Source organism: Fonsecaea pedrosoi (genome assembly GCF_000835455.1).
Source record: "Fonsecaea pedrosoi CBS 271.37 unplaced genomic scaffold supercont1.1, whole genome shotgun sequence".
In the NCBI taxonomy this organism is placed as follows: Eukaryota; Fungi; Ascomycota; class Eurotiomycetes; order Chaetothyriales; family Herpotrichiellaceae; genus Fonsecaea; species Fonsecaea pedrosoi.
In genome coordinates this window covers 4,910,190-4,936,253 of record NW_013550615.1, presented here as the reverse complement: position 1 = coordinate 4,936,253, position 26,064 = coordinate 4,910,190, and the positions used below count along the sequence as shown (strand labels likewise).

Below are 26,064 nucleotides of genomic sequence, written 5' to 3'. Positions count from 1 at the left end.
TGCCTTGTGACATGCTGGTGCACGACGACCATCAAGGCAGGGCCCAAAACATGACTCCATATCTCGAATTGGTAATACATGAGGGAGTCCTGGGTCAGTTGTCCCTTTCAATCAAGTGGTCGAAAGAACCCACAGTCGCAGGTCGGTCCGCTCCTCTCCCAAGTCTTTCCGCATCGATAGCAGAACTCGGAGGAGCAAACGCAGGTCATATGGTTGCATCCTTCCTTCCTTTCGACGAGATGCCCACAGTCGGGGCAGAACTTCCATTTCTGTCTCTTGATGAGCCTCTCTAGCTTCTTGTCTCGCATGCATAACCCGCTGTGTTCCTTTCCCCTGCAGCCCATACACATCCTCTTCTTACAGAAAGGGCATTTGACGTAGTCTCCCTTGACCCAAAAACTCGGAATGTGCGCCAGGCAGTCTTCCCACGGGCAATATACCGGGTTCGGGGCGTGGACTTCCTCAAGCCAGTGGGCGAGGACGTCAACAGCCTCTGCGTCGAGGCCGCCATGCTCGCGAATCACTTTGAGTGGTACACTCTGCCCGCAGCACTTGATCTCGCTTCTCGTCTTGAACATGTTCCGGGCACCATCTGTACTCAGTTAGTCCAGACTCCGAAATCCAAAGGTGGTGGCCTAAGCGTGCCGTGAAGACAATCCCGACAGAATAAATGACGGCACTCCAAGCTCACGACGTCGACTCTGAAGAAAGCGTCCATACAAACAACACAGTCGACTACATCGAACCGTGAATCCGTGGTGATGCTTTCGTGGCCTCCTGCAGACGCCTTCGCCCTGGCTCGGGCTGCCAAATCTTTCAGTATGATGGCTCTTTTAGCCGAATTCAGTTGCGCGTCCTCTCTCGGGTCTCGAGATTGACGAGTATGCGCTTGCAGGACTGTGTAAACAGTCTGGAACTCCTCGATGGCATCGTATAGACACACAGTTTCGCACGAGTGGACGGCCTGGACACACGCTCCCAAGTAGACGGCATTTTGTTGGACTTCCTGCTTCAAGCTCTCCACGAGGTTGTCGACTCCGAGTACCTTCGGAGGCGATTGAGGATAGTTGTCCAGAACATGGAGCAGGAATGAATAGCTGAGCCCAGGAAGTCGCATTGACACGGTCGTGTGGTGCGCATCGGAATAGGTTGCGACAAACTGACCCTCACCGTAGATGGCGTTGAGGGCGTAGATCTCGTCGGCCAAGGAGCTATTATGGATCAGCATGGTAGGACTTTGAGTGCAATCTGTGAGCTGATATCAATAGTGATGTGGCGATTTGCTTTAATGCTTGCCCAATGATGGAGGAGGAAGAGAAACACGACTCTGGCGAGCCGTGATATATCATCCCTCCATTGTATGCATACCATCCCATGCAATATATGATGTGTCCATCACACGCAGTGCCATCAAAGGATTGATGACAATGACTCAATGTGTTGCTCACAGCCCACAGCCACAGCCCATGTTCCTCGGCTCGCGGTGGTCAAATTAAGTATGTAGCGACTAGCCAGGGGGCCAAATCCCTGAGTGAGGTACAGAAAATGAGTCATTGTCCGCATCCGATCCGATCGGTGAAGAGATGGAAGCTGGGTAGCTTGGTAGAGAAAATCGAAATGCACCGAGTGGAGTGTGTAGATGCTTCGAGGCACGGACAGCTTGGATTTTGGTGGTGGTAGTGGAGGTGGTAGTGGTAGAACATGGGCGCAGTCGGACGCAGTTGACTCCAAGATGAAGGTGATGCAACTCATGATCGAAAGAAAAGCTTAGAAGCGCAACTTTTCCTATCCATGGACGATCAGGTGCTAGGCTATCCTTCTTGATCTACAGGAAGTGTCTCTGTTAGTTCTAAAGGCTTGTCTTGTCTTGTCTTGTCTTGACTTGTCCTGCCTGTCTGGTCTTTGGCAGCTGCGGCTGGCTCCGGACTCTAAACCTCTAGCAATCTATCATTGTCGTCCTTCAACCTCCTCTTCTCCTTCGAGGATGATGCCTCTAACAACACCGCTGCAGTGCGCACTGTACATCTACTTCATCTCGAATGTCTCATGGGTAATCTCCTGCTTCTCGACCGCACCCTTTTCTCCCGCCTCTGCGTCACCCCGAAGTCTTGCCTCCAAGACGTGCTTGTACTCCTTCTTCGCAAAGAGCACGTCGATCTCCTCCAAGCTCAGACCCTTGGTCTCCTTGACGAAGAAGTAGACAAACGGCACGGCCAGGACGTTGAAGACGCAGAAGAGCAGGTAGAATTTCCACCCGGAAGCCTGGATCCCCTTCGGTCCAAACTTGACCACGATGAACGTGATGATCCATTGCGTGAAGACGCCCATCGAGGTGCCAATGTGACGACTGTAAATGAATGGTCAGTTTGGTTCTAGGAGTCTCCGACCATGACGATCATCATGGCAGCTGGGGGCATTTTGGGAAGTGTCACTTACACATGGAGAGGTGCTATCTCAGGTACGTACTAAAGAGACCAATAGTTAGTCATGTCCCTCTTCAGACTCTGGTGAGTAACTTACAATCCATGGCGCACCGCACCACGAGGCACCAAACACAAACTCAAACAGGAAGATGCTGACAACAGCAAGCTTGTTGGAAGAGTCGTTGTTGACAGCGAGTCCGATGGTGAATAGGATCATGAACAAAGAGCAGAAAACGGCTCCCCATAGCATGACTGATCGTCGGCCGAATCTCTCCATTGTGTATATGGTAGTCGCAGTCCCACCGAGGAAGAGTAGTGTGACACCACCACTCGTGATGGCAGCCTGGTTTTGCGACATGCCGAGAGAATTGATGAAGAGAAAGGTCGCGTAGTATGAGACGATGTTGTTGCTTTGCACCAGTTAGTTGGAGTTAGTAGCAGTTCTGATACCACTCACCCGTCCATTTGTTGAAAGAACTACCGGATGTTAGTTTGACCACTCTCCTCACAGTCAGGAGTGGCGGTATTGCTCACCTGAACCAAAACACCAAGCCACAGCCGCCAGGTTGTGTTCACCGGCGAATCATCGTAGAAGAGGTTCTTGAAATTGAAGTTGTACTCCTTCTCGGCTTCCAGGGCCGCAAACACATCGCAACGGTGCTTGGATACCTCCTCGCTGTCAACCGGGACCGAGTAGATACGAGACATGACATCGTCGGCGTCGGCAGTCTGGCCTTTGGCGTAGAGGTAACGGGGCGACTCCGGGAGGAAGAAGATCATGGCAAAGGTCAACAGGATGAAGACCACTTGGAAAGCGATGGGCAAACGCCAGACGGCCTCGGTATCGGGATGGTTGCGAATCATGCCGTAGTCGAACCAGTAGGCGATGGTGAGGCCCAGGATGACGATTGATAGCTGAGTCGCGATCAAGGCGCCTCGAGTCGCTGCTTTGGCCGTCTCGGCGACCCAGACCGGCACCATGACGGTGATGATGCCCATTCCAAGACCTCCAACGACACGTCCAGAGATCAGATACGAGGTACCCTGCGCCCCAGCCTGCAGCCCAGCTCCGAGACAGATCAGAAGTCCCCCAATGACGATAAACAGGCGGCGACCGAGCATCTGGCCAACAAAACCACAGATGATGCATCCACTCAGACAACCGATATCGTAGATGGCCACGACTGTGCCTTGGAGATCCGCATCATGGACACCGATGTTGTTAGCCGACAGGAAATTAGGCAGGGCAATGAGACCGCCGAGGACACCTTGGTCGTATCCTAGGAGGACGACTGTTAGCAGCGAGTTCATGGCCTCCTATTGGAATTGGAACTGGGACTGGGATCAACGGTACCGAAAAGAGTGAAGGCCCAGGCTGCGCACAAGGTGATGGCTGCTTGAAGCCAGAATCCTTGGAGCTTTCCAGCGTAACCTCGATTGAAGTTCGACATGTTGCTAGGGAATTGTTCAAGTGATGATGGAGATTGCGTGTGTACAGGAATCTGTATAGGAATCCTGAGAAATCATAGCGACGACGACGGGGTATCCGCTGGGATATAAACAGGTGATCAGATCGGCGACAGACACAAACTCGCCTTCCCATGGAGACAATTCCGTGGGATGGGGGAACATATTCTCTCCACTTGTGGGTACCGCGTGCTGGAGAAAGTTCTTCAGTATCGACCAGCGCAATAAGCAGGAATGCCGTGTCTGTGGGGGGAATTGTGGATGCTGTGTCCAACGTTGTGGAGTGTGTGGAAAGCACCGTCCGGGGAGGCAATAAATTCAAGTCCCGTGACAGACATTGAACAACTGACTCGAAATTCTGAGAGTCATAATCAGTAAGAATAGCACAAATAGTGCATGTCAAAACCCGCTACATCCCCGAGAGGAGCGTTGAGCGGCGTTGAGCGAGGTTGATCATTGTCAGTCTTGGGATGTTGTATATTCCCTTGTCTCGTACTAGTCCCAGGCTACGGCGGGTCCGATGTGCCGAGTCTGTATAGCTGGGTATAGCCATTGCTCAACCACAAGTCTTGGTTGTACCTGTATACGAGGTCAGGGGAAAAGAGAGTTGGCACCAAGTTCAACAAGGCAAAGCGCCAGTAAATGCTTCTTTGAGTCTTGTCTAATCTACCCTTCCACTCATTCAACCTTGCGAGAGAGGTCCAGTCTACATATCCATGGCGATGTCTATACCAAAACAAGGTGTACAGAAGTAAGTCTATATTGGATCATATCACACAAAACCTGGCTGTCCTTCACCGGATGTCGTGGAACCCTCCATCATTCACCACCAGCGATCCATTCATATAGCTGCTCTCGTCACTCAACAGAAAGCTCACGACATTTGCTTGCTCCTGAGCAAATGCCATTCTTCGCAAGGCAATGGCTTTACTGACTGGCGACTCTTCGTTCTCCTTTGCCCCAATAGTCCCTTCGGCGCCCATCGACTTCTCGATCATCTTGGTCAAAGTCCAACCGGGACACACGGCATTGACTCGGATTCCATCTGGTCCGTAGAATTTCGCTCCATTTTTCGTCACTCCGATAGCTGCATATTTCGAGGGCGTGTATGCAGCCAAACCAGCAGCCTGGAGTCCGGAAATAGAGACGACGTTGACAATGGCACCACGTTGTCCGGGGATAGTGTGTTGGGGCGATGGTTCAAATGAGATGGGACGAGGCTCCTGTGACCTCATTTGTAACGCCTGGTGTTTCTGGCACAACCACAGGCCCTTGGTGTTGATGGCATGCGTTCTAAAAAGGGTCAGCAATGTGACAAATGAGCATCAGTCTTGCACGTACCTATCAAAGAGCTCGACACTAATGCTTTCCTCTTCAGCCCAGATGGATTCGCATATTCCTGCACAGTTGGCCGCATAGTCAAGACGACCAGTCCACTCCAACGCCGAGGCTATGGCGTCTTTGACCTGTTGTTCCTGAGTGACATCGAGCTTGATGAACTTGGTCTTGACATTCCACTTCTTGGCCACCTCGTCCGCCACTTTGGTGCCTTCTTTTTCGTCCATATCAGTTATCACAACCCATATGCCACGGCTTGCAAGTTTGTGAGCAGTGGCTTGTCCAATGCCACCACTTCCTCCAGTGATGAAAGCCACGCGTTGTGTCATGTTGACTACTTTGGTCTAGTACGAAAAGGTGAAGGCAGAATAAGAAATCGACAAGATCGAGTTGTCAGATGTATCGAGCACCTTACCTGGCATTTAAGACGGGCACGACGGTGTACACCGCGACGTGGTGTGGCATTTTCGCTGACCCTCCCACTTGCGATTCCGTGGAGGTGATCATGTGTGCATGGGGACTTGGTAACAAAAGCAGCAGTCGACTGCGGCCTTTGAGGGATGCGGGGAACACGAACAGCGTGGGATTTTGGGCCGAGGAAGATCAAATTCCAAGCCCACAGTGCAGAACTCTTGGCGAATGAACTGGCTCACCTTCCTTGCCACCTCAAACTTGCACCAAAAAAAAACCCCCTCCAGCATCCTGCTTCAACAGCCCCCGCAACACTGTCTCGTCAATTATGCATCCCGCTGCTACCCTCCCTTCATCCCTAAGCGTACTCGATCGCCTGCAAGCGTCCTGGCTAGTCCTGAGGCGAGACCAATGCATAAAGCCACGGAAGAACCTCCCAGATGAACTACTGAATCTGATCCAAGGACCAGGGACCGAAATTAATCCCCTCTTTCTCCACCGTCCAGAATTTTCCCCATTCCACGGGATATGAAACCCGGAGAGCTAACGGTCTATCCGTGGAGCGAGAGCCTATCACTGATACAGGGAACGCATCGCTAACGCATCAGGCTAGCAGAGAACCCCATCTGATATCCGACCTCCAGACCATCCCCGTCACCCCAGAAAACCCCCCTCCCCCGGCCTACAGTATCTATTGTGCCATCTGGCCGGGGTTTGAAGACCGTCTGCTCTCCTCTTGCTTCGATATAAGTCCTTGTCTTGCTCGACCAGAATCAACCACTTTTTTCCCCGAGAGCTGATTCATTCTAAAAACCAACATGGCCCGTGCAGAGATCGATCTTGACGCCCTTCTTGTCGGGGCAGGCTTCGGCGGCATCTACCAGCTGCACCGGCTGAGACAGATGGGTCTGTCTGCCAGAGTGATCGAGATGGCTAGTGATATTGGTGGAACCTGGTATTGGAATCGCTACCCGGGCGCCATGAGTGACACAGAGAGTTTTGTCTATCGATTTTCATGGGATAAAGAGGACTTGCGAACTTGGCCGTGGAGTCACCATTATGTCAAGCAGCCTGAAGTTCAGGCATACCTAAAGCATGTCGCCGAGCGACATGATCTGCGCAAGGATATGCAATTCAACACTGAACTTCTCTCCGCGGTCTGGAACGATACCTCCAGATACTGGCAAGTGGAACTAAGTACTGGGGAGAGCCTCAAAGTGCGATATCTCATCACCGCATTGGGATTACTCTCGAAGCCCAACTACCCCGATATTCCCGGTATCGACAGTTTCAAGGGCCAGAAGGTTCACACCGCAAACTGGCCCCAAGGACTTGATGTAACTGGCAAGCGCGTTGGTATTATAGGCTGCGGTTCGACGGGAGTCCAGGTTATCACCGACATCGCTCCGCGGGTCAAGTCTTTGACCTGCTTCCAGAGACATCCTCAATATAGCGTCCCCAGCGGTGATCGACCCGTCGATCCTGCTTACCGTGCATGGGTGAATGAGAACTACGACGCCATCTTCGACCAAGTCAGAAACTCAATCGTGGGCTTTGGCTTTGTCGAGTCCACTGTTCCATTCAAATCCGTGACGTCCCCGGAAGAGCGCGAACATATCTTTGAAACCCTCTGGAAGGCGGGCAACGGCTTCCGCTTCATGTTCGGCGGTTTCTGCGACATCGCCACGGACAGGGAAGCCAATGAAGCCGCTTGCGAATTTATCCGCAAGAAGATCCGGCAGATTGTTAAAGACCCAGAGAAGGCGCGTAAGCTACAGCCTCACGACTACTACGCGCGCCGACCACTCTGTGACGGCGGGTACTTTGAGCAGTTCAACCGCGACAATGTGGACGTTGTGGCCTTACAAGAGACGCCCATCACCCGCATTACCGAGCAGGGCGTGGAGACCAGCGATGGCAAGCTTTACGAGCTCGATGTGCTCGTCTTTGCCACTGGCTTTGACGCCGTCGAGGGCAATTATAACCGCATCCGCATCCGCGGCCGCAACGACATCAGCCTCAAGGAATACTGGGACCCGACCGGTCCGACGAGCTACTTGGGCGTGTCGGTGCCCAATTTCCCCAACCTCCTGATGATCACGGGCCCTCAGGGCCCTTTTACGAACCTCCCCCCGGCGCTCGAAGCCCACGTCGAGCTCATCTCGCGCCTGGTCGAGCGCGCCGAGACCTTGCGCAAATCCAACCCGGCATCCGCCCCGGTGCCGCTCATCGAGGCGACGCCCGAAGCCGAGAAGGAATGGGGCCTCGAGTGCGAGCGCGTCGCCGAGGGCAGCCTGTTCAAGGAAACGGCCAGCTGGATCTTTGGGCGGAACATCCCGGGCAAGAAGTACGCCATGCGCTTCTACTTTGGCGGCTTGAAGCTGTTCTACGGCCATATCCAGAGGGTCATTGACAATGGGTATGTTGGGTTCAAGGACTTGGGCAAAAATGCGAGCGAAGTTGGCACAACTGGAGGAGAAGCCTTGTCAGCACACTTGTGACGCCGTGACGCGGTAAAACGGTTACCCGGTTGCTGGGCTGGGTGTTATTTATGCAGTTAGACACACGAAGCAAATCTAGACACGTTGAGTTTATGAATGACGAGATGAATCGGGGTGAAGTGATATCGTCAATTCCTTTCATGGATGCCTAAAGTCCTTCCCTGTCCCTTGCGCAGCCATTGACTTATGAAAAAGCATAAGCATACTCTGATGCATGCTGGAAAGGCAGTTCAGTTAAACCAAGTACAATGTTTGTCATGAGTCGTGACCAATTGTTCCCGTCTGTATCAGCTCATCTCGCGAAAAAGGAAACAAAGAAAAAAGAACCCATCCATGGCGTCGAATGGACCTCCCACCAAGCAGCAGTCGCCGCAAAAAAAAGTCTTGTTGATGTATCCATCAACTTAGTATCGGCTGCCACCACCCCAGCTGCTGTTGCCGCTGCTATGATGCTGCTTCTTCTTATCCTTCAAAAAGTCTTCAGCCACGCTGCCGAGGATGGCACCGCCGATGGTTCCTAGGAAGCCATGGCCGGCCTGTTTGCCCAAGAAATGACCACCAAACCCGCCGCCGACAGCGCCGAGGAGACCACGATCACTTTCGGTCATGGGGGGAGCGTTGGGGTCGTAGTTGGGCGCATTGGGGTCAGTCGATTGAGGGGAAAACTGATGGTTGGCCACTTCCGGTGGCAGACTTGTACCATGGGCTTGTTGTTGGCCACCATGCTGACCCTGTCCCATTTGTGACTGGTAGGCTTGGTTCTGAGCATAGGCATCGTTGCCGCCATATTGCTGCTGCTGAGGTTGATTACTGCCATAGTATCCTGAATGGCCTTGGGGGTTGCTGGCGTCGTAGGCTCCGTACTGGTAGCCAGCTTGCCCATGCTGGAAGCCACCAGACTGAGGGGGGCCGAAGGAATCTTGTCGGCGAGGTGGGCCGAAGCCCTGGTCTTGAGGAGGGTATTGTTGGTAGCCTTGTTGAGAAGGATACTGTTGGCCGTATGACTGCTGAGGCGGGTAGCCTTGACCGCTACCATACCCTTGCTGGGGATATTGGCTACCGTAGTTCTGACCGCCTCCGTAGGAATCGTAAGGGCCGGACATTGTGGATGGCGTGAGGGTGACAGGAGTAGACTAGAAGGTACAGGATAGACTTAAAATCTGAAGTGGGTGTGGTTTGATATCCGAATAGCGAAGGAGAAGGATAGGTCGGTGGAGGAAGAGAAGATTTTAAGATGATTTATAGCGAGCTGGGATTAATGTGGGAAGAGCTTGCGCAGCTTCGGGAGGATGAGTTGCGGTTGAGGATGGATGATGGTGAATCCGGACTCAGCACTTATTCACTCATCAGACGGGGCCTTGAAACTGGCAATGCGCAGCTGAGCCAGCCCCGCGGCAAAGGCAATAGAAGGACCCCTCCTTTGAAGAGAACTCGCCCAATTCCGGGTGCCTCGTGCCCTCTGAGTGGTCACCCGGCTGTCCTTTCAGGTGGTTGGCGGTGTCCACATGGGCCCCCTAAGGTCGAGACTGATGCCTATTACGCACATCACCCAGCCACTTCGTTTACCCAGCACGCCCAGATATTTCGGCCGATCACTCATCGATTTCTCCGGCTTGGCCAACCCCGTCCCTTCCGAACCCAAGTTTGTGGCGGTGAAATCACGTGCTATGGCGTCATGCGCAGACTTGTACGGACACCCCGCACGCTGATGTGGCGCAGTCTGTATCTTCACTGACGGCGATAGACGACGAAAGGACCAAAAGGACCCCTTCCACCCTTCTCGGACATCGACGGTCAAATGTAACACCTCGGCACTAGAGTATGTACCCAATTCCTCCATACTTGTTGCCCACCAATGCTCATCTGGCACAAGATAGACTCCCGTCCATTGATTGTGCTAACTCCGAGATCGCAGTCGACGCCCTAATCCGCGCTCGAGACTTGGTCGAAATGCTGCTCGGTCGTATTGTTTATCCAGTTCAACCTTCCTGCTGACCTGTCCGTCCTGCTGATCCAAGTTTTGACGAAGATGGCGACGCGTGACTACAAAGAGGCCTCGGCAATAGCTCGTAAGAGAAGGGCTGCCAATATCGCCGCCTTCTACAAGACTCCAGGATGGAATGAAGCAGACTTGCCCAACAACCTGACCGAGTATGCGCTCAAATCTGACTACTACACCGACGATGAGCGTCAAATCATTCAATCAGAAGCCGATGTGATCCTCGAAAAGATCAGAACAAAGCAGTGGACGGCACTTGAAGTCGCCAAAGCCTTCTCGAAGGCCTCTGCTCTCGCCCAAGAATTGACCAACTGCTTGACTGAAGTGCTTTATCCTGAGGCAATCGAAAGGGCAAAGTTCCTCGATGAGTACCTGGAACGTACGGGGAAGACTATCGGCCCTCTCCATGGACTGCCTATCTCGCTCAAGGACTGTTTCATAACAGCACCACACCCTTCTAGCAACGGGATGGCGATCTTTGCCAATGAGCCTCTCGAAAAGGATTCGTTGCTCGTCACCATTCTGCGAAATTTGGGCGCAGTCTTCTACGTCAAGACAAATGTCCCTGTTGCCATGATGATGGCTGAAACAAACAACAATGTCTGGGGTGAAACGCGGAACCCTTTGCACAAATTCCTCTCACCCGGAGGATCTAGTGGTGGTGAAGGAGCTCTGATAGCCTTCAAAGCCTCACCGCTAGGTATTGGTACAGATGTCGGTGGCAGTATCCGCATTCCTGCAGCATGGTGCAATCTGTATGGTCTGAAACCCAGCTTTGGTCGCTATCCGCATTATGGGGCCAAGCCAGGTATAGCGGGACAGGAATATATTTTGTCAGTCAACGGGCCGATGGCGAGATCTTTGAAAACGCTCCAGCTGTATTCTGAAGCTCTCTTGTCTGAAGACGTGAAGCCTTGGGAATATGACCACAAGGTTGTTCCGCTGCCATGGAAAAGCAATGTCATCCAGCCACCAGGACGGAAGCTCCGCTTTGGCCTGATTGGCGTCCATGACAGCCTCGTTCACGTTCATCCGCCCGTGGAGCGGGCTTTGAAAATGACCCAAGCCGCGCTGGAAAAGCAAGGCCACGAAGTTATCCCTTGGTCCACCGAGGATCATGAAGCGATCGTCAAGGTATGTGTTGCCACGTTCTCAGCACCGTTCAAGTTGTTTCCTGACGGCCCCAGAATCTCCAAGCAGCTTTCTTCGATCTTGGTGGCGCTGCCATCATGGACCTCATTAAGCCTTGGGGAGAGCCGGTTTTCCCTAGCATGGAAGGATATGCACTGGCGGCTGCCGCTGGTGAGGGTGAGCTTGGGCCGACCAAGATGCGGATGATGAACCTCCGGCGCAATGAACTGCAGAAAGCCTATCTTGACCGCTGGAATGCGACTGCCACCGACGAGAAACCACGACTAGACGGCATCATCTGTGCCACATCGCCATGGGCAGCCCCTCGGTTGGGTCAGACACAGAGGCAGAGTTTGTATGTTGGCTACACGGGCTTTGTCAACTTTTTGGGTAAGCACGGTTCTTTGTTCTGTTACATTGTAACCTTATCTATACTGATCACGGAAAACAACTAGACTTTGGCGCCTGTACCTTTCCCGTCACCTTTGCCGACAAGGAGCTCGACAAGGCCAGAGACATGAGCACCTTCAAACCACTAAGCGACATCGATGGCAGGATCCAACAAGACTACGACGCCGAATTCTACCACGGAGCGCCCGTAGCCTTACAGATTGTCGGCAGGCGACTCGAGGAAGAGAAAATCCTCGAAATGTGCGAGGTCATCGACAACTGTCTGAAGAATGCTTAGAGAGCTCGCTCTGCAGACCGGGTGCTTGCCATGAAGCGTGTTCTTTCGTGGCTGGCGTCATGCTCACCACCCGAATAAAGAAAGAGAGCACGCTAGCTCGCACGCCGTGTCAAGAGTCACGACATCAACCTTTTGGGTCTATCCTGCATATCTCCCTGACTCATTCTCGGCCCCATGGGAATTGGCTTTGCAAGTATCTTTCTTCTATCATTCATTTTGTGATCTGTTTGTGTGTCTATTCTTTCCGACGAGAGGTATTGTTGTTAGAAAGAAGATCGTGGCAGTGGGTAGCATCACTGGCAGCGTCATGAGCATAACTACGAATTACGCGGCTATCGGGTCCGCAAATCAAGTAAATCCAACAAGAGCACAACAGTGGAAGACATGTATGTAGGCAAAGGAAACGTTATACGCGGGCATTCGCGCGGTGCAATGGTGACAAAGACGCATAGCGCAGTCGACGTCTACAAGACCATTCTGCTGTACACGAACTGAGCCCACCATTTCTCCCGCCAGTCTTCCGAGGCTTTTTGTACCCTCATCATGGTCTTTCGTAAGTGATAATAAACTCCCGGCCCTGTCTTGAAACCCCAGTACCACAGATGTTGCATCCTGCCGAACCCAACAAAGTCACGCACCCCGACGCGCGAAGTGGCCTCGATACGCTTTGCAATCCAACGCTGGCACGAAAAATTACAACGACTCCCCGCTGACCTCCACACGACCTTCGTTTCCGGGAGTCTTTCCAATAGTGGGCAGCTGGTCAAAGTTAGTGGCGAGTTCTAGGGACAGTAGAGCGCATTAGACTTACCAGGTAGGTGATATCGTCCCAAGGATGTCTGTACAGTCCAGTGCGGAGCTAGAAAGAACGTTAGTAACTGGTGCACACCGAGGCAACAGTGGAGAACTTACTCTCTTTTGATCCAAGTAATGGGCAATGAGACCGATGGAACGACCCAAGACGAAAAGACCGTTCAGAACACCAATGCCGAGATATTGCTCAGCTTCTTCGGCGGAGAAGGAGCCTCCGTCTCGGAGCAAATCGACGAAGCAGACAGCAATGCAGCCGTCGACGTTCAGGATCAGGTTGTCCTTCTTGGAGGTAGTCACGGTCTCAACGGCAATTGCATAATCCAAAAGCTTGTGCGAGGGGAAGTGCTTCAGGACAAAGTCCTTGACAAGCTCGACACGCAAATCGGGGTTGTTCCGAGACTTGATTCGGTGACCGATTCCAGGAACTGCAAAAGTTAGCAAATGAATCTTGCAGTGGGTTAGGGCGTCGCCGTACTCAGTTTGTTCTCCTTTCTCATCGTGTCAACAAACTCTCTCGGAGACCAGCCCTTGTCAAAGGCCTTGGTGAACTCTTCTGCAGCACCATCAAGAGCACCACCAAATCGAGAGCCAATGGTCAACAGACCAGCGACCAGAGAGGAAATGAGATCTTTGCCCGCACGGGCAGTGATGATGGTGTTCATGGCACCAGACACGGCCGGACCGTGATCAGCAGTCAACATGAGCACCATTTCCAAGAACCTGCTTGCGTAGGAAGGCAGGCGGCGACGGAACCACAGCAGCGACATCACACCGCCAATACCAATTTCCTCCTTGAAGACATCCGAAATGGGCATACCCGCATAGAGCAGTTCCTGACCTCTGTCGTCGGAGATGGTAGAGATGAAGGAGGCGGGCTTTCGAATAAGACCGAGCTCTTGCGCCCATGCGTAGTCCATGGGGATCTTGGGGACAGCTGGCTCAGGCGCAGGCTTGATAGTGCCTTGCTTGACCAGTTTCTGGTAGAGTTCGCTGAGAACATTGGGCATGTCTTCGAAGGTATCAGGGACAAAGAAGCCAGCCTCTTTCATCTTCTGGTTCTTCACAACAGCAGTTTCGAGCTGTGAGTTGGCAGAAGCACCAGCGTGGCCGAATTGAACTTCGGTCTTGAACATGCTGGCGCAAGTTCCGATAGCCCAGGCGACAATTGGCTTGGTGATTTGGCCCTTCTTCACAGCCTCGATCACTCGGTATTCCTCAACACCACCAACCTCACCGAGAAGCAAGAGAATCTTGCATTCTGGCTCTTGTTGGTATCTGAGGAGGTGGTCAATGAAGGAAGTTCCGGGATATCTGTCACCACCGATGGCAATACCCTCGTAGACACCATCGGTGTTTTGTGAGATGATGTTGTTGAGCTCGTTGGACATACCGCCGGATTTGGAGACGTAGCCCACGGAACCTTTGCGGTAGAGCTTGGACGCAACAATGTTGTCCATCATACCACCAGTATTGCCGATCTTGAACGCACCGGGCTTGATGCCACCAACGGTGGCGGGCCCAATGATTGTGATTCCCTTCTCCTTTGACTTGACCATGATCTCACGGGCACGTCGTTCAGGCACACCTTCGGCAATGATGGCAATGCTGCGAACCTGAGGAATCTCCATCAGCTCCATAGTGGAGCTATAGACGGAACGTGAAGAGGCGAAGTTGACAATTGTGTCCACATCAGGGTGTTTCTCAAAGGCCTTCTCTACGGACTGGTAGACTGGGAGGAGAGTCTCGCTGGTACCCCAGTACATCTTGCTGACGAATTGACCGCCAAAAGTGTAAATAATACCGGCCACGGACGGGGTCGATCTCTTGCAGATGAAGTCGAAGTCCAGCATGCCCTGGACGGCTTTGGGCTGCATACCACTGTTGGAACTGTCAGACCTCGTGCGCCCTCTTGTCCAAGGAATTACTTACTAGACAAAACATCTGGTCTTGTTGTGGAAGAGGGCATTCTGGGATGGGCTCAGTCCCCTCGAGGGAGGAGCGAATCGACGAATGTTATCGTTGGCAGAGAAAGGAGTCTCGGAGTCTATGTTGTCGCCATTGGGAATGTCAATCGTGGGCACACCATTGCTGGCGGCGCCAGATGTAGCAGAAGGCATAGCGGAAGCGGCGTGCTCAGGGGAGTTTTGACGGACTGGAATGCCCATTGTGTTAGCCAGCTGAAGCGGAGGACAGTACTTGGTAATGAGAAGACGACAGTACAAGTGATGGAAAGACAAGAGAGAAACTCTAGCCTTCAGTCGTCTGACCAGGAGAGTATAATAGGAGGGAGGGGTGTGTAAGGGGACAAAATGTTCAACGCAGATCTTGGTGAAGCAATAGATACTTTCAATGGGACTTACAATAGGGAAGGGGGCTGGTTGTTGAGTTTTGGAGGGCAACAGAAAGAGATTGAAGCAAACTGCGTGGAAATGAGCAGAGATCAAAATCGCCGACGAGAAGAAAAAGTTGTGGCCAGAGGAATTGAGCCCGGTGTTGGTGGTGGATGAGATGGTGTTCACTTTCTCTCCCCCAAGGGTACAACAAAGGGTCGCCCGCCAGTGCGCAGTTGTGGAGAGCGCAGATGATGCTGAGGGACCTGAGGGACCACACAGGGTGCGCCGACTGGATTAGGGATCGTCTGTTGAGGCAGGTCCGGTTAGTTAGCTGCGCGACCCAACCGTGAGAAGCTCCTGGGCGAATGCCCGAAAATAGGAATTGGCGGCCCCCAATATTGTGTTGAGGGCAACCATCAACAAGCCCACCACCTCTAGGCTCTAGCACATCCCGCCATGGACCAGCAGACTCTCCGGGCGGTGAGAATTGGAGTGGGGGGACTTGGACATGGACGGCCCACTCGCCACTCAAGCCTTTCAGCCCAGGGGCACTATCAGCTGCCACTATACCTTATTGGGGCCCCAGAACTGGGAGAGGCTGAAGACCCCTGGAACCATATCCGCTGAGTCTGCAGGGAGCGGGCCTGAAGGACTATTGAGTCACCTATCGATTGGGAGGAAAAGATCGTTCTCGCGTGCCCGACTATTCGGAGTCCGGCCCCCGTAACAAGTGCACGTCGTATCTCGTAGCCCGGTGGAACTACAACGCATTATGCAGCCTATACCCGCCTCCTCCAGGGCAACTATTCCTCGTATCTGTCCAGATTCACCGAAGCTACTCGTACAATAAAACGCTCAATCGGTGCTCGAAACCGAGCCAACTGGAAATTTGGTGCTGATAGTCATCATGTTTCGGTCTTTGTGTAACTCAAAGAGTGAAAGAGGTGGTTGGATTCCCAATGGATGACTGGTAGTTCGGCATTACAATCTTCTTCAGTCTCAACGTCACAGGGCCAATATATTTTTTTTGGCGGTGACCGACAGTTGGGGATTGTCGGTCAAACACCATGGAGACGAGAACGATGGACGATGGAGATGGCGGGCGGTTTGTCCCTGGCGTTGGCGCGGGCTAGTAGCCCTGTCTCCACACCCTAAAACACATGCTGAGAATGCCCCTCGATAAGTTTAGCACGCCTAGCTCACGCCCAAAGGCACTACCCCTGCCCCCAACAACCCACACGTCAGGGCTCTAGGGGAAGGGAGGGGATCCACCCGAAAAAAGTCGAGGGCAAGCAATTATTGTTTCCCTCCGAAGTCCAACTGTAAACTGAGCCAAACAGTGAAATCTGGCCCCCAGCTGTGTTCATACTGTTCCTCCTTACAACTCACATTCGCACTTTCGATTCGGCAATTCAGACTTGATCTCCTTGTCTATTGTCTTTGCTGTCTTCTGTCTTCCTAAGTGTTTTCTATCTCAAAAATCCTGGACAAATATTCCCAATTGACTGTCCCTGAACCCTTCGTACTGTTACCCCTCACCTCACCGCCGCAACAATGTCAGCAAAGTCCATTCTCGAGGCCGATGGCAAGGCAATTCTCAACTACCACCTCACTCGTGCTCCTGTTATCAAGCCTACTCCGCTAAAGGCTTCTGGAGTCCATAACCCTCCTCCCAAATTGGCCTCCATCTTCTTCCCCGAAGATCAAGCAGTGTCAACTGTTCTGGACCAAGCTGAAGCCACCTATCCCTGGCTCCTTCAACCAGGCTCGAAATTCGTTGCAAAGCCAGATCAACTGATCAAGAGAAGAGGAAAGAGCGGCCTTTTGGCCTTGAACAAGCCCTGGTCAGAGGCTAGGAAATGGATCGAGGAGAGAGCCCGCAAGGAGGTCAAGGTCGAGCATGTCACAGGCATACTCTCCCAATTCCTCGTTGAACCCTTTGTGCCTCATCCTCAAGACACCGAATACTACATTAATATCAACTCTGTGCGAGATGTGAGTTCCCGCCACCATGTGCCCTCATTTGCCGCAGTTCACAGGTTAACAGCGATCTTTAGGGTGATTGGATCCTCTTCACCCACGAGGGTGGTGTGGATGTCGGTGATGTTGATGCAAAGGCCAAGAAGATCCTGGTCCCAGTCGATCTGAAGAGGTTCCCTTCAAATCAAGAGCTGGCTGCGACTCTGTTGCCAGATGTGCCCAAGGGTGTCCACAATGTGCTGATCGACTTCATTGTTCGATTGTACTCCGTCTACGTGGACTGCCAATTCACCTACCTTGAAATCAACCCCCTGGTCGTTATCCCTAACGCCGCAGGCACCTCCGCCGAAGTCCACTTCCTTGACCTTGCTGCCAAACTCGATCAAACGGCCGATTTTGAGTGCGGTGTCAAATGGGCTATTGCCCGAAGCCCTGCTGCTCTTGGCCTTCCCGGAGTTAAAGCCGATGGAAAAGTGACCATTGACGTTGGACCGCCGATGGAGTTCCCTGCACCTTTCGGCCGTGAGCTCAGCAAAGAGGAGAAGTACATTGCGGACATGGATGCAAAGACTGGTGCTTCGCTCAAGTTGACCGTTCTCAATGCCAAGGGCCGAATCTGGACTTTGGTCGCTGGTGGTGGTGCTTCGGTGGTCTACGCCGACGCTATTGCCTCCGCCGGGTTTGTCAGCGAGCTGGCCAATTACGGTGAATACTCCGGGGCCCCAACTGAGACCCAGACGTACAACTATGCGAGAACTGTTCTCGACCTGATGCTCCGCGCACCCATGCACCCTGATGGCAAGGTGCTCTTCATTGGTGGCGGTATTGCCAACTTTACAAACGTCGCCTCAACGTTCAAGGGTGTCATCCGTGCACTCAGGGAGGTGGCCCCGTCCCTCAATGAGCACAAGGTTCAGATCTGGGTTCGTCGTGCTGGCCCCAACTACCAAGAGGGTCTCAAGAACATCAAGTCCGTTGGTGAGGAGTTGAAGTTGGACATGCATGTTTACGGCCCAGAGATGCACGTCTCAGGTATCGTACCCTTGGCTCTTCTCGGCAAGACGTCGACGGTGCCCGAATTTGGTGCTTAAGATAAGAACATGATTTTTTGATGGTTCCATGTCTTTTGATCTAGAGCATACCGAGATATCACTACGACCCTTTTGACGATGGTTTGGCAATGGGGGGCGGGCGATGGGAAAAGAGCGGTTGCAGGCTAGGTATGTTTCTTTACCGGGAGTTCAACTTGGCAACTCTGTTGTTGAAGAGGAAGCATTATGGTGCGCATGGGTGCCGTGTACGACACCAGACATGAGTTCAGCGGTCGTTTTCACGTCATGCTAGCAGAACAGAGGGTCATGGGGGACTCGAGTAGAAAGGGCCAAGCAAGCGACTTTTTTTGTAAATGAACAAACATTAGACCCGAGGCGGTAATGAAATCTATTCTGCTTCAAGCAATTTGGTAGTACAGCACGCTTCTGTCTTTCATGCCGCACAGTGACTAAGGTGAGGTCATTTTTGTATAGAGAGATTGCATGTCCACAAGTACAGAAACCCGGATTAAATTCCACCCCAATGAATAAGCCCACGATTGCAGTATTTATGCCAGAATCCATCACAGTCGTTGCAATTCCCTTTTTTGCGCCGATTTGAGTAGTCAATCACAGCTGTCAGCCGCCCACCTGCCCACCCACCCAACCCCGATGCCACTTTGTCTTTTTACTCGACCAAAACGACCCGACCACCGCTCAACTCATCAATGTAGGCCATCTTGCCGCACCCTTGGGTTTTGACGGCGTCTTGTTCTCTCAGCAGGACCGCGAGGACTTCGATGGGCGGCTCGAGACCGAGGCTGTTTGCGCGCCGCCAGCGCTGGAGACGCGGGATGCCAATGCACGGACCGTATTGGGACGAGAGGTCGAAGTGGCGCAGGATCTTTTCGTGGAGGGACAGGTCGGATTGGTGCACTGTTGTCGGGGTATGGGTTAGTATGGGCATGGCAGGGGAATTTGCAGGCAAGGTTGACGGACTGGGAAGATGTTTTTCAAGAGAATAGATGGATGAAAGGGGATTCGGGACTTGGTAGGTAGACAGTTGTGTGGAAGCGTGGGGAAAACGAGTGTGTTCAATGGTGTTTGACATCCGTAGAAAACGTGCATGCTGTGGGGAAATGAAAACATACCTCTAGGAGCAAGCCGACTGTCCTCCTCGGCCTGCCAGTATTTCTTCAGTTGCGAATCCGTGACCTTCTCGGCTGCGAGTTCACGCTGGTCCTTGTCCCCGGCAGCTTGGACCTTTTGCTTCCTTCTGGACCTCGTCTTGACCTCCACCTCGATCTCCTCTTCTACCTCCTCTTCCTGTTCTGCCTCTTCCGGCTCTACAATTTGACTTGGTACCGCTACCTCCGCCTTGGTATCTTGCGAGCCCTCCTCCGTCTGCTCTGAGGTCAATTCATTCTTAACCTCCACCACCTCCGGCTCAGTCTGCGACCTGTCTCTGTCCGCGACCTCTACCAGCTTCTTCGCCGAAGCGCTGTGCTCGTCTCTCTGCGAATTGGCGCTCGGCTTCGTCACCCGCGCGGACTTGTTGTTGAAGGAGAGAGTCGACTGGAGAGATTGGCTAGGCCGAGTGGCGGATTTCCGAGTCCGAGGCATGTTGGTGCGCTCCAGATCTTGTGCGTGGGCGAACTCCGTGGAAAGAAGTGAGGCTGTGAGTTCCAAGATTGTGATCTATACACTGATACGGAGTGTGCTGTAGAAAATGAAGTTGGTAATTTGTATTTTGCGAGAGTTGGTCGTGAAAAGAGAGGAAGAGGGGGAGTTTGATAATATCAAATGTGAATGAATGACGTTCGAACCGGCTGCCTCAGCAACCAGGCTTTAAAGTTCTAGCTTCGGCCATAATTTGTTGCCGCCTAAGCGACGCAAGTCAAATTCCGGGACCCTATTGGTGGTCCAACGCGCGTCGTGTGTAAAGCAGCATCTAATATACGCGTTCCCACTTACAACTCTATCCCTGTCCCTCGGAGCTTCATAGTGGCATGATGGCAGCATCATAGCAAGTGACGACATTTCTGAACTACAACTACTTACACTTCATACGAGTAGCCAAGCCAACACCGTCAGAGAACTAGGGAATGAGCATGAGCAGACGACATTCGACAGGTAATATAGCCGCGATTTCGCTCAATTCGCTCAATTACGTAGAAGATCGGAAGAATCAACGAGAGCCGCTACATCCCATCGTAAAGATGGCGTTATACTTTAATTTATGAGGTTCCCGGCTGTCCGGACAGCTTTCCGGATTCCTGTCAAATACTTGTAGGCACTAGGTCGCTGGGAGTGTAAAGTACTTATACTGTACGTCCCTCGCCTTTCCAGTAGTAGCGTTGGGGGGCGTGAGTCCAGGTACGAGGAATATAAGGTCACAAGGCGCCTCATCTAATACCCTTCTAAGCCATAGCTACCTAGGTAGCTAGGGAGGAATGACACCAATTAGCTGCCTTGTCTCAGTCGCTCGTTTCATCAGTCTCATTCCGTAGTCTCCATCGAATTTACTCGCCCGGAGATTCGCTGCTCATCTGTACAAACTCCCCTATCTGTTCCACCAGGAGGCAAACCTCCCGCAACTTCTCCGTCTTGTCCCGACTCACGTCGTATTCCTTCGAGTAAGCTTCGTAGAGCACCTCGTACCGGCCAAGCACCTCCTCAGCCTGGGACAGCAGCGCCTCGTAATCTGCCTCTAGCTCCTGCTTGGCCGCTTTGACCTGTCCACGATCCGCTTCGAGCGCGGAGACACGAGGGAGGATATTGTGTCTCACCCACGAGGATAACGCGTTTGCGTGACTGATGAGATTGACTTTGTTCGCCTCTGTGCTCGGCAACGACGCGAGCGCCTTGAGATTGTCGGTCCAGTCGTCGAGGAAGCCCTCAGTGAGCCGAGCAAAGGACGATGGAGTCGTGGGGAGTTTTGTCTCGGTGGACTTTTTCTGGCGGTTGTCACTTGTCATGGCTGGGTCGGTGCCATCGCTTGATGCGTCGTCGGATAAGGCCGCCAGCTCTTCCTCGAGAGTGAGACCGTCTATCTCGGAAAGGTCGTCATACAGGTCAAGAGCATAGCCTTGACCGGCTTCTGGTGAATGGTTGACTGAGGCTGAGGAGGCGTCCATCTGTCGTGGAGGAGTAGTCAAGCAGAGGTAAGAGGTGGGTTTTTCAGATTGAGCAGTCCTTCCTGGGGGAGTTATTGTCGTAGGAGAAAGACTTCGGGGGATTTTCTGTTGCCGATGGGATATCCGAGTCAAAATCCCGCAGTGCTGAACAAGGAGACCTTTGGCGACAAGAGCTGGTGTCGAAGTCGTTTTCAAACTCTGTGAGATGTCCGCGAATTCACTGGCAGACTGTACAGAACCGACTGTTAGTGAAAGATGAAAGGCAGAATAGAGATCGGCGGTGCTGGAGAACATCTCGACTTTCGTTCGCCTTGTGAAATATACATAACTTCCCACCATCTTTTATCTCGTATCTAGTTCGACGCCTTCTTGACCATGTTCAGGCACATCTTCAGTCCCATCCAATATGTCGTTTTCATGGCTGTAATCATCTGCAAAATTGCCACGTCTATCATCTCCAGCCACTCTCGTCCATCCGCTGACAGTCCGAGGACTGAGTTTTAGTCGACCACGTGAAAGATCGTTGATCTTATCCGCAATGTACTCACCAATCCTCCCGAGGACATCGACGAATCTCTCCTGCTGTATTGCTGACTCGTCCCTCGCAGCCGCCGAATGCTCTTGTGCCTCGACCTTGACTTGGTATTTCAGGCAGTCTTTGACAGTAACCAACCCTTCGAGACGACCATGATGATCGACGAGGATCACCCGTGGACCCATCTTCTTGAAAATCTCCAGCACTGTCTCAAGCGGTAAACGCGGATGGACGGTTATAGGAGTCGCATCAACAAACGGGCTAAAGTCCACGCTTCGTACCGTCGCCGAATCCAGAGTGACAGTCGGACTGAGGGGGGTTGGTGTTTCAGTACCATCCTCTCGCTCCGTCGCAAATATACATTTGGCATCTGAGGCTAACGCGCCCTGTCTTTTTGCGCGATCGATGGCGAATTGGAGTTCGGTCCTCCCGATATAGCCCACGAGGATTTTCGAATCCTTGTCTTCCACGATTGGAAATCCCGAGTAGGATGTGTCGTCGAGTAGTTTCGCCACAGCCTTGACCTCCATTCCGGTTGCAGGAAGTATCGTAATATTACTGGTCATGACCTGGGACACTGACACCCCAAAGGAATGTTCTTCTTTGTTGTCGAGGAACGGAAAGCCACTGAAGGAGATCATCCGGTCTGCGATACCCGACTTACTGAATCGGTCCCCCACGGCCTTCGTGACACCGACCACAATCATGGTCGGAAGGATATATGTCAACGCCCCGGTAAGCTCAAACATGATGACAGTGACCGAAATTGTCAGATGCATAATCCCACTCAGTGCTGCACCCGCCCCTAAAAAGGCGTACGTGCCCGGGGTGATGCATGGCACGTCGGGCTGGCAAGCGGAGAAGAACTTTGAATCCGGAAAAGTCTCATACAGCCATTGTACCATCATGCCCAACATGCGGCCAAAGGAGGCTCCAATCGCCATAGACGGCACGAATATACCCGCGGGCACTTTGCACCCGTAGGAAATGATAACAAAGAATATGCGCAAGAGAGTTGCAACCAGCAAAGAACCAATAAGGGAGAGTCGATTCTTTGCCTCGCAGAGTCCGTTGTAGTCGTAGTCACCCTCGCATTCGCGGAACAACATCTCCATCATCTCGGTCATGTCTATTCTGAGGAACATATTGGGGTAGCAAAGAAGCGCCGTGGCACCAGCCAGAATCACGGCTTCTGGGATCGCGTACTTGGACAAGTATTTCTTTCGGAACGCTTGAGCCTTGAGGTTCCACTTTATGACGAAGGCTCCGTAAAGCCCACCGAAGATGCCCAGGATAATGTAAAAGAAGACCTCGAAAAAGTGCCAGTCTCTGTCGTACTTGACGGAGAACATGACCAGCTGACCAGTGCGGAAGGGATTCATCGCACTCAGCACGGCAGTCGCAACAAGAGCGCAGAAATAGCTCCTCCACAAGGTCTTGAGCGGGAAATAAGATGCCATCTCTTCGAGGGAGAACAGCACACCACCAATCGGACTGCCGAACGCGACGGCCACTCCAGCTCCGGCGGTTGCTGTCAAGATCTCGCGGGTCTTGGAGGCGCTTCGTTTGTACTTGCCGAAGAATCGAGAAATGACATTTCCCACGCAGACAGCGTAATGTACACTTGGGCCCTCTTTGCCCACCGAGAGGCCAGAAGCGATAGCCAGAGGGAGGCAGATGGACTTGATGAAAAAGGTCCAGAACCCTAGAAAGCCCTTCATGACGAAGCCCGCAATGATGCACTTGATCTCGGAGATGCCGGAGCCGGCAGCATAAGGAGCGTAGGACTTGACCAAGTAGGCAGAAACGAAGGCCAGCAGCACGGCGAAAATGGCGTAGATGAAGTAATTGACAATGGTGACCGAAGTCCATCTGTGCCACTCGTCACAGCCCTCCTCGGAGCCGTAACAGCAGAAGCCTTCATTGAGATACCAGGCGGTCGTGCAATACCCCATTTTGATGTCGGACAACCACTCGGTGATGATGTTCAGCGCGGCGGCATTGAGGCCAATGACAATGCCGACCAGCGTAATGACGATCCATGCCTGCGCCGCATCATAGGACTCCCACAGTTTGCGCCGCCAACCCAAGACGCCATCCCGTTCAAAGAACTTTGTCTCTCTCCGGCGGGTGCGACGCCGCAGTTGTTCTTGAGCGGCATCTTGGACCCAGTCAATGGTGGTGAAATCTTCATATCTTTTTATCTCTGCAATCTCTTCCGTGATAGCCTGCGCCGCCGGTGCAACAAGGGGAGGAGCCTCGCCATTTTCCAGGCCTGACAGGGACGAGAGTCGCCTGGTAAGTCGTCGGGCTGAGATGGACGGTCGACGAGTGGTGCCGGAGGCGGAGGCGGAGGCGGATGAGGGAGAGAAGACGCGCGAGGTCATAACATCGGATCGATTAGCATGGCCAGAGGAACATTCCGAGCAGATGCTGGTGGTATCTTTGAGAGTCTTTAGAAGCAAAGAATTGAGGCTCCCAATGCAGCACATGCGCCTTTGCGCCGTGACGCCCGAAATGTCGTCCGCCTTTCCTCTTTGGGACGCGCCCAGAACGTGACATTTCCATATGAAATGTGTCGACGCGACTTGTTGCTTCTTCAAACACTCAGTATCAACTTGTCTGCCAGTCTCAACGAAGCAGATCGGCGCTTTTCTAGTCTTGGATATATCGTGCTCATCCACCGCTCTTTCATACAGCGTCTGGAACGCAGTCTACTGCTCCCTGGCACGCGTCGTGGTATTCATTACTCCTGAAGAAAAAGTTCCAATCCAGGCCCATCCGACGAACAGGCGTTGCCCCTGCCGAAATTGTGGGGGGATCTGAGCAAACCCCAGCTTGAAAGACATTTCCTTACCTCGGCCAGAAAGACATCTCAAAAGAAAGATAAAGAGCAGACATCGCTCCCTCACGACTATGCCTTACAACAATGCCCCGATTGAACCCCCCGAAGAGATAACGGGCTCAACCGCTCTTCCCCGTTAGTCATCACCCGGGTTTCTTCATTGATGCGACCAACACTGCTGACCATCGCGAACAAGTGGCACGGGTCAAGAAGGTCATTGCTCAGGATGAGGACATTACACAGTGCTCCAATCCAGCGGCCTTTGCGATATCAGTGGCGACAGTACGTTGTCCAGGGTCTCCCCCCCTCCCAAAGTCGAAACCCTCAAGGGAGGTGGACTGATCGCCATCCGCTAGGAAATATTTATCCGCTATCTAACCGAACAAGCACACAATGTGGTCAAGTCAGAGCGGAAACCCAGGAGGAACATTGCCTACAAAGACATAGGTAAGAAAGAGATCGAAGCCTCAGGGACTCGAACTTGGTCGAGATCAGCACGCTCTTTGTATCACGTCTTACTGACAAACTTTTATTCACAAAAAACAGCCACGGCTGTGTCTAGGGTAGATAACCTCGAATTCCTATCCGACACGGTCCCCAAGACCAAAACGTACCGTCAATTCAAGGAGGAAAAGGCGCGTGAGGCCGCTGCTAAGGCCGCAGAGACGGGGCCGGTGAATGGGGTCAATGGCGTCGGCGGCGAAAGCAGCACCCTCTTGATCCAGACTATGATGAAGAACGGATATCGTCAGCAGCAGCAGCAGCAGAACGGCATCGTTAACGGGGTGGTGAACGGCAGCACACCAGTGAACGGGGTTGACGTGCACCATCCTTCGTCCAGCGGCCACCACTCACGCAACCACAGCCATCCCGACCCAATTAGGGACATTGAGATGAGTGGATGATAGCATGAAGTGTGCGGTATCGAGCCGAGTTGTTGGGAACGGAAAAGGAGTTTTTTGCATAAACACATGAAAATGAAAGTGTGTCATGACATGATGACTGGTCCTTGGAGGTGCTTCAAGAGCAGAGAGAGAGTGTGTTGCGGGAGACGTCTATCTACATGTCCAGGAGTAAGGAGCATAGCACACCGACTCAGTCGGCCACTTTTCCATTCATTGGGGAATTGGCTTGTTTGTTGACACGGATGAAATACGTACATACGCATACAAAACAACGTATATTGGCATACCCATTTACCTTGTGGCGTTGAATGCTTGTCAATTCAACCACAGCCAACGTCCTTGTAGCGGGGAGACAAGCCAATTAACGAGTGTGCTTCTACCATGATGAACGACGCCTAGTTGGATTGGTTAGTGGCTACCTACCTACCTAGAGAGTTGGCTAGTTGATGGAAGGAAAGGAAGGAGATATTCCCTGGTTATCCCTGCATCTGTATATCTGTATATCTGTATATCTGTATATCTGTATA

The 26,064-nt window shown here is 52.5% G+C and overlaps 12 protein-coding genes across 12 annotated transcripts; 4 read left to right on the top strand and 8 right to left on the bottom strand.

Moving 5' to 3' along the window:
- Positions 1–107: 107 nt before the first annotated feature.
- On the bottom strand, positions 108–1,228 carry Z517_01797 (uncharacterized protein; the record flags this gene model as incomplete). The annotated part of the gene is made up of 2 exons (XM_013434755.1): positions 108–592; positions 664–1,228. 2 exons carry the CDS (start codon positions 1,226–1,228, stop codon positions 108–110), a joined length of 1,050 nt encoding a protein of 349 aa, XP_013290209.1.
- A 797-nt stretch (positions 1,229–2,025) lies between these two features.
- Positions 2,026–3,874, bottom strand: Z517_01796 (uncharacterized protein; the record flags this gene model as incomplete). The annotated part of the gene is made up of 6 exons (XM_013434754.1): positions 2,026–2,347; positions 2,437–2,465; positions 2,521–2,833; positions 2,881–2,900; positions 2,958–3,703; positions 3,778–3,874. The coding sequence occupies 6 exons, from the start codon at positions 3,872–3,874 to the stop codon at positions 2,026–2,028; spliced, it is 1,527 nt and encodes a 508-aa protein (XP_013290208.1).
- An 810-nt stretch (positions 3,875–4,684) lies between these two features.
- Z517_01795 (uncharacterized protein) lies at positions 4,685–5,557 on the bottom strand (the record flags this gene model as incomplete). The annotated part of the gene is made up of 2 exons (XM_013434753.1): positions 4,685–5,183; positions 5,232–5,557. 2 exons carry the CDS (start codon positions 5,555–5,557, stop codon positions 4,685–4,687), a joined length of 825 nt encoding a protein of 274 aa, XP_013290207.1.
- A 900-nt stretch (positions 5,558–6,457) lies between these two features.
- On the top strand, positions 6,458–8,140 carry Z517_01794 (uncharacterized protein; the record flags this gene model as incomplete). The annotated part of the gene is made up of 1 exon (XM_013434752.1): positions 6,458–8,140. One exon carries the CDS (start codon positions 6,458–6,460, stop codon positions 8,138–8,140), a length of 1,683 nt encoding a protein of 560 aa, XP_013290206.1.
- A 404-nt stretch (positions 8,141–8,544) lies between these two features.
- Z517_01793 (uncharacterized protein) lies at positions 8,545–9,243 on the bottom strand (the record flags this gene model as incomplete). Its single annotated transcript, XM_013434751.1, has 1 exon — positions 8,545–9,243. One exon carries the CDS (start codon positions 9,241–9,243, stop codon positions 8,545–8,547), a length of 699 nt encoding a protein of 232 aa, XP_013290205.1.
- Positions 9,244–10,169: 926 nt separating this feature from the next.
- Positions 10,170–11,958, top strand: Z517_01792 (uncharacterized protein; the record flags this gene model as incomplete). The annotated part of the gene is made up of 3 exons (XM_013434750.1): positions 10,170–11,273; positions 11,327–11,660; positions 11,726–11,958. 3 exons carry the CDS (start codon positions 10,170–10,172, stop codon positions 11,956–11,958), a joined length of 1,671 nt encoding a protein of 556 aa, XP_013290204.1.
- A 693-nt stretch (positions 11,959–12,651) lies between these two features.
- Z517_01791 (ATP-citrate synthase subunit 1) lies at positions 12,652–14,936 on the bottom strand (the record flags this gene model as incomplete). The annotated part of the gene is made up of 5 exons (XM_013434749.1): positions 12,652–12,717; positions 12,770–12,817; positions 12,871–13,196; positions 13,247–14,649; positions 14,701–14,936. 5 exons carry the CDS (start codon positions 14,934–14,936, stop codon positions 12,652–12,654), a joined length of 2,079 nt encoding a protein of 692 aa, XP_013290203.1.
- A 1,722-nt stretch (positions 14,937–16,658) lies between these two features.
- Positions 16,659–18,175, top strand: Z517_01790 (uncharacterized protein; the record flags this gene model as incomplete). The annotated part of the gene is made up of 2 exons (XM_013434748.1): positions 16,659–17,099; positions 17,162–18,175. The coding sequence occupies 2 exons, from the start codon at positions 16,659–16,661 to the stop codon at positions 18,173–18,175; spliced, it is 1,455 nt and encodes a 484-aa protein (XP_013290202.1).
- A 628-nt stretch (positions 18,176–18,803) lies between these two features.
- Positions 18,804–19,738, bottom strand: Z517_01789 (uncharacterized protein; the record flags this gene model as incomplete). Its single annotated transcript, XM_013434747.1, has 2 exons — positions 18,804–19,051; positions 19,267–19,738. The coding sequence occupies 2 exons, from the start codon at positions 19,736–19,738 to the stop codon at positions 18,804–18,806; spliced, it is 720 nt and encodes a 239-aa protein (XP_013290201.1).
- An 899-nt stretch (positions 19,739–20,637) lies between these two features.
- Positions 20,638–21,252, bottom strand: Z517_01788 (uncharacterized protein; the record flags this gene model as incomplete). The annotated part of the gene is made up of 1 exon (XM_013434746.1): positions 20,638–21,252. The coding sequence occupies one exon, from the start codon at positions 21,250–21,252 to the stop codon at positions 20,638–20,640; it is 615 nt and encodes a 204-aa protein (XP_013290200.1).
- Positions 21,253–21,594: 342 nt separating this feature from the next.
- Positions 21,595–24,174, bottom strand: Z517_01787 (uncharacterized protein; the record flags this gene model as incomplete). The annotated part of the gene is made up of 1 exon (XM_013434745.1): positions 21,595–24,174. One exon carries the CDS (start codon positions 24,172–24,174, stop codon positions 21,595–21,597), a length of 2,580 nt encoding a protein of 859 aa, XP_013290199.1.
- Positions 24,175–24,703: 529 nt separating this feature from the next.
- Z517_01786 (uncharacterized protein) lies at positions 24,704–25,537 on the top strand (the record flags this gene model as incomplete). Its single annotated transcript, XM_013434744.1, has 4 exons — positions 24,704–24,767; positions 24,829–24,914; positions 24,989–25,079; positions 25,179–25,537. 4 exons carry the CDS (start codon positions 24,704–24,706, stop codon positions 25,535–25,537), a joined length of 600 nt encoding a protein of 199 aa, XP_013290198.1.
- Between the last annotated feature and the right edge of the window lie 527 nt (positions 25,538–26,064).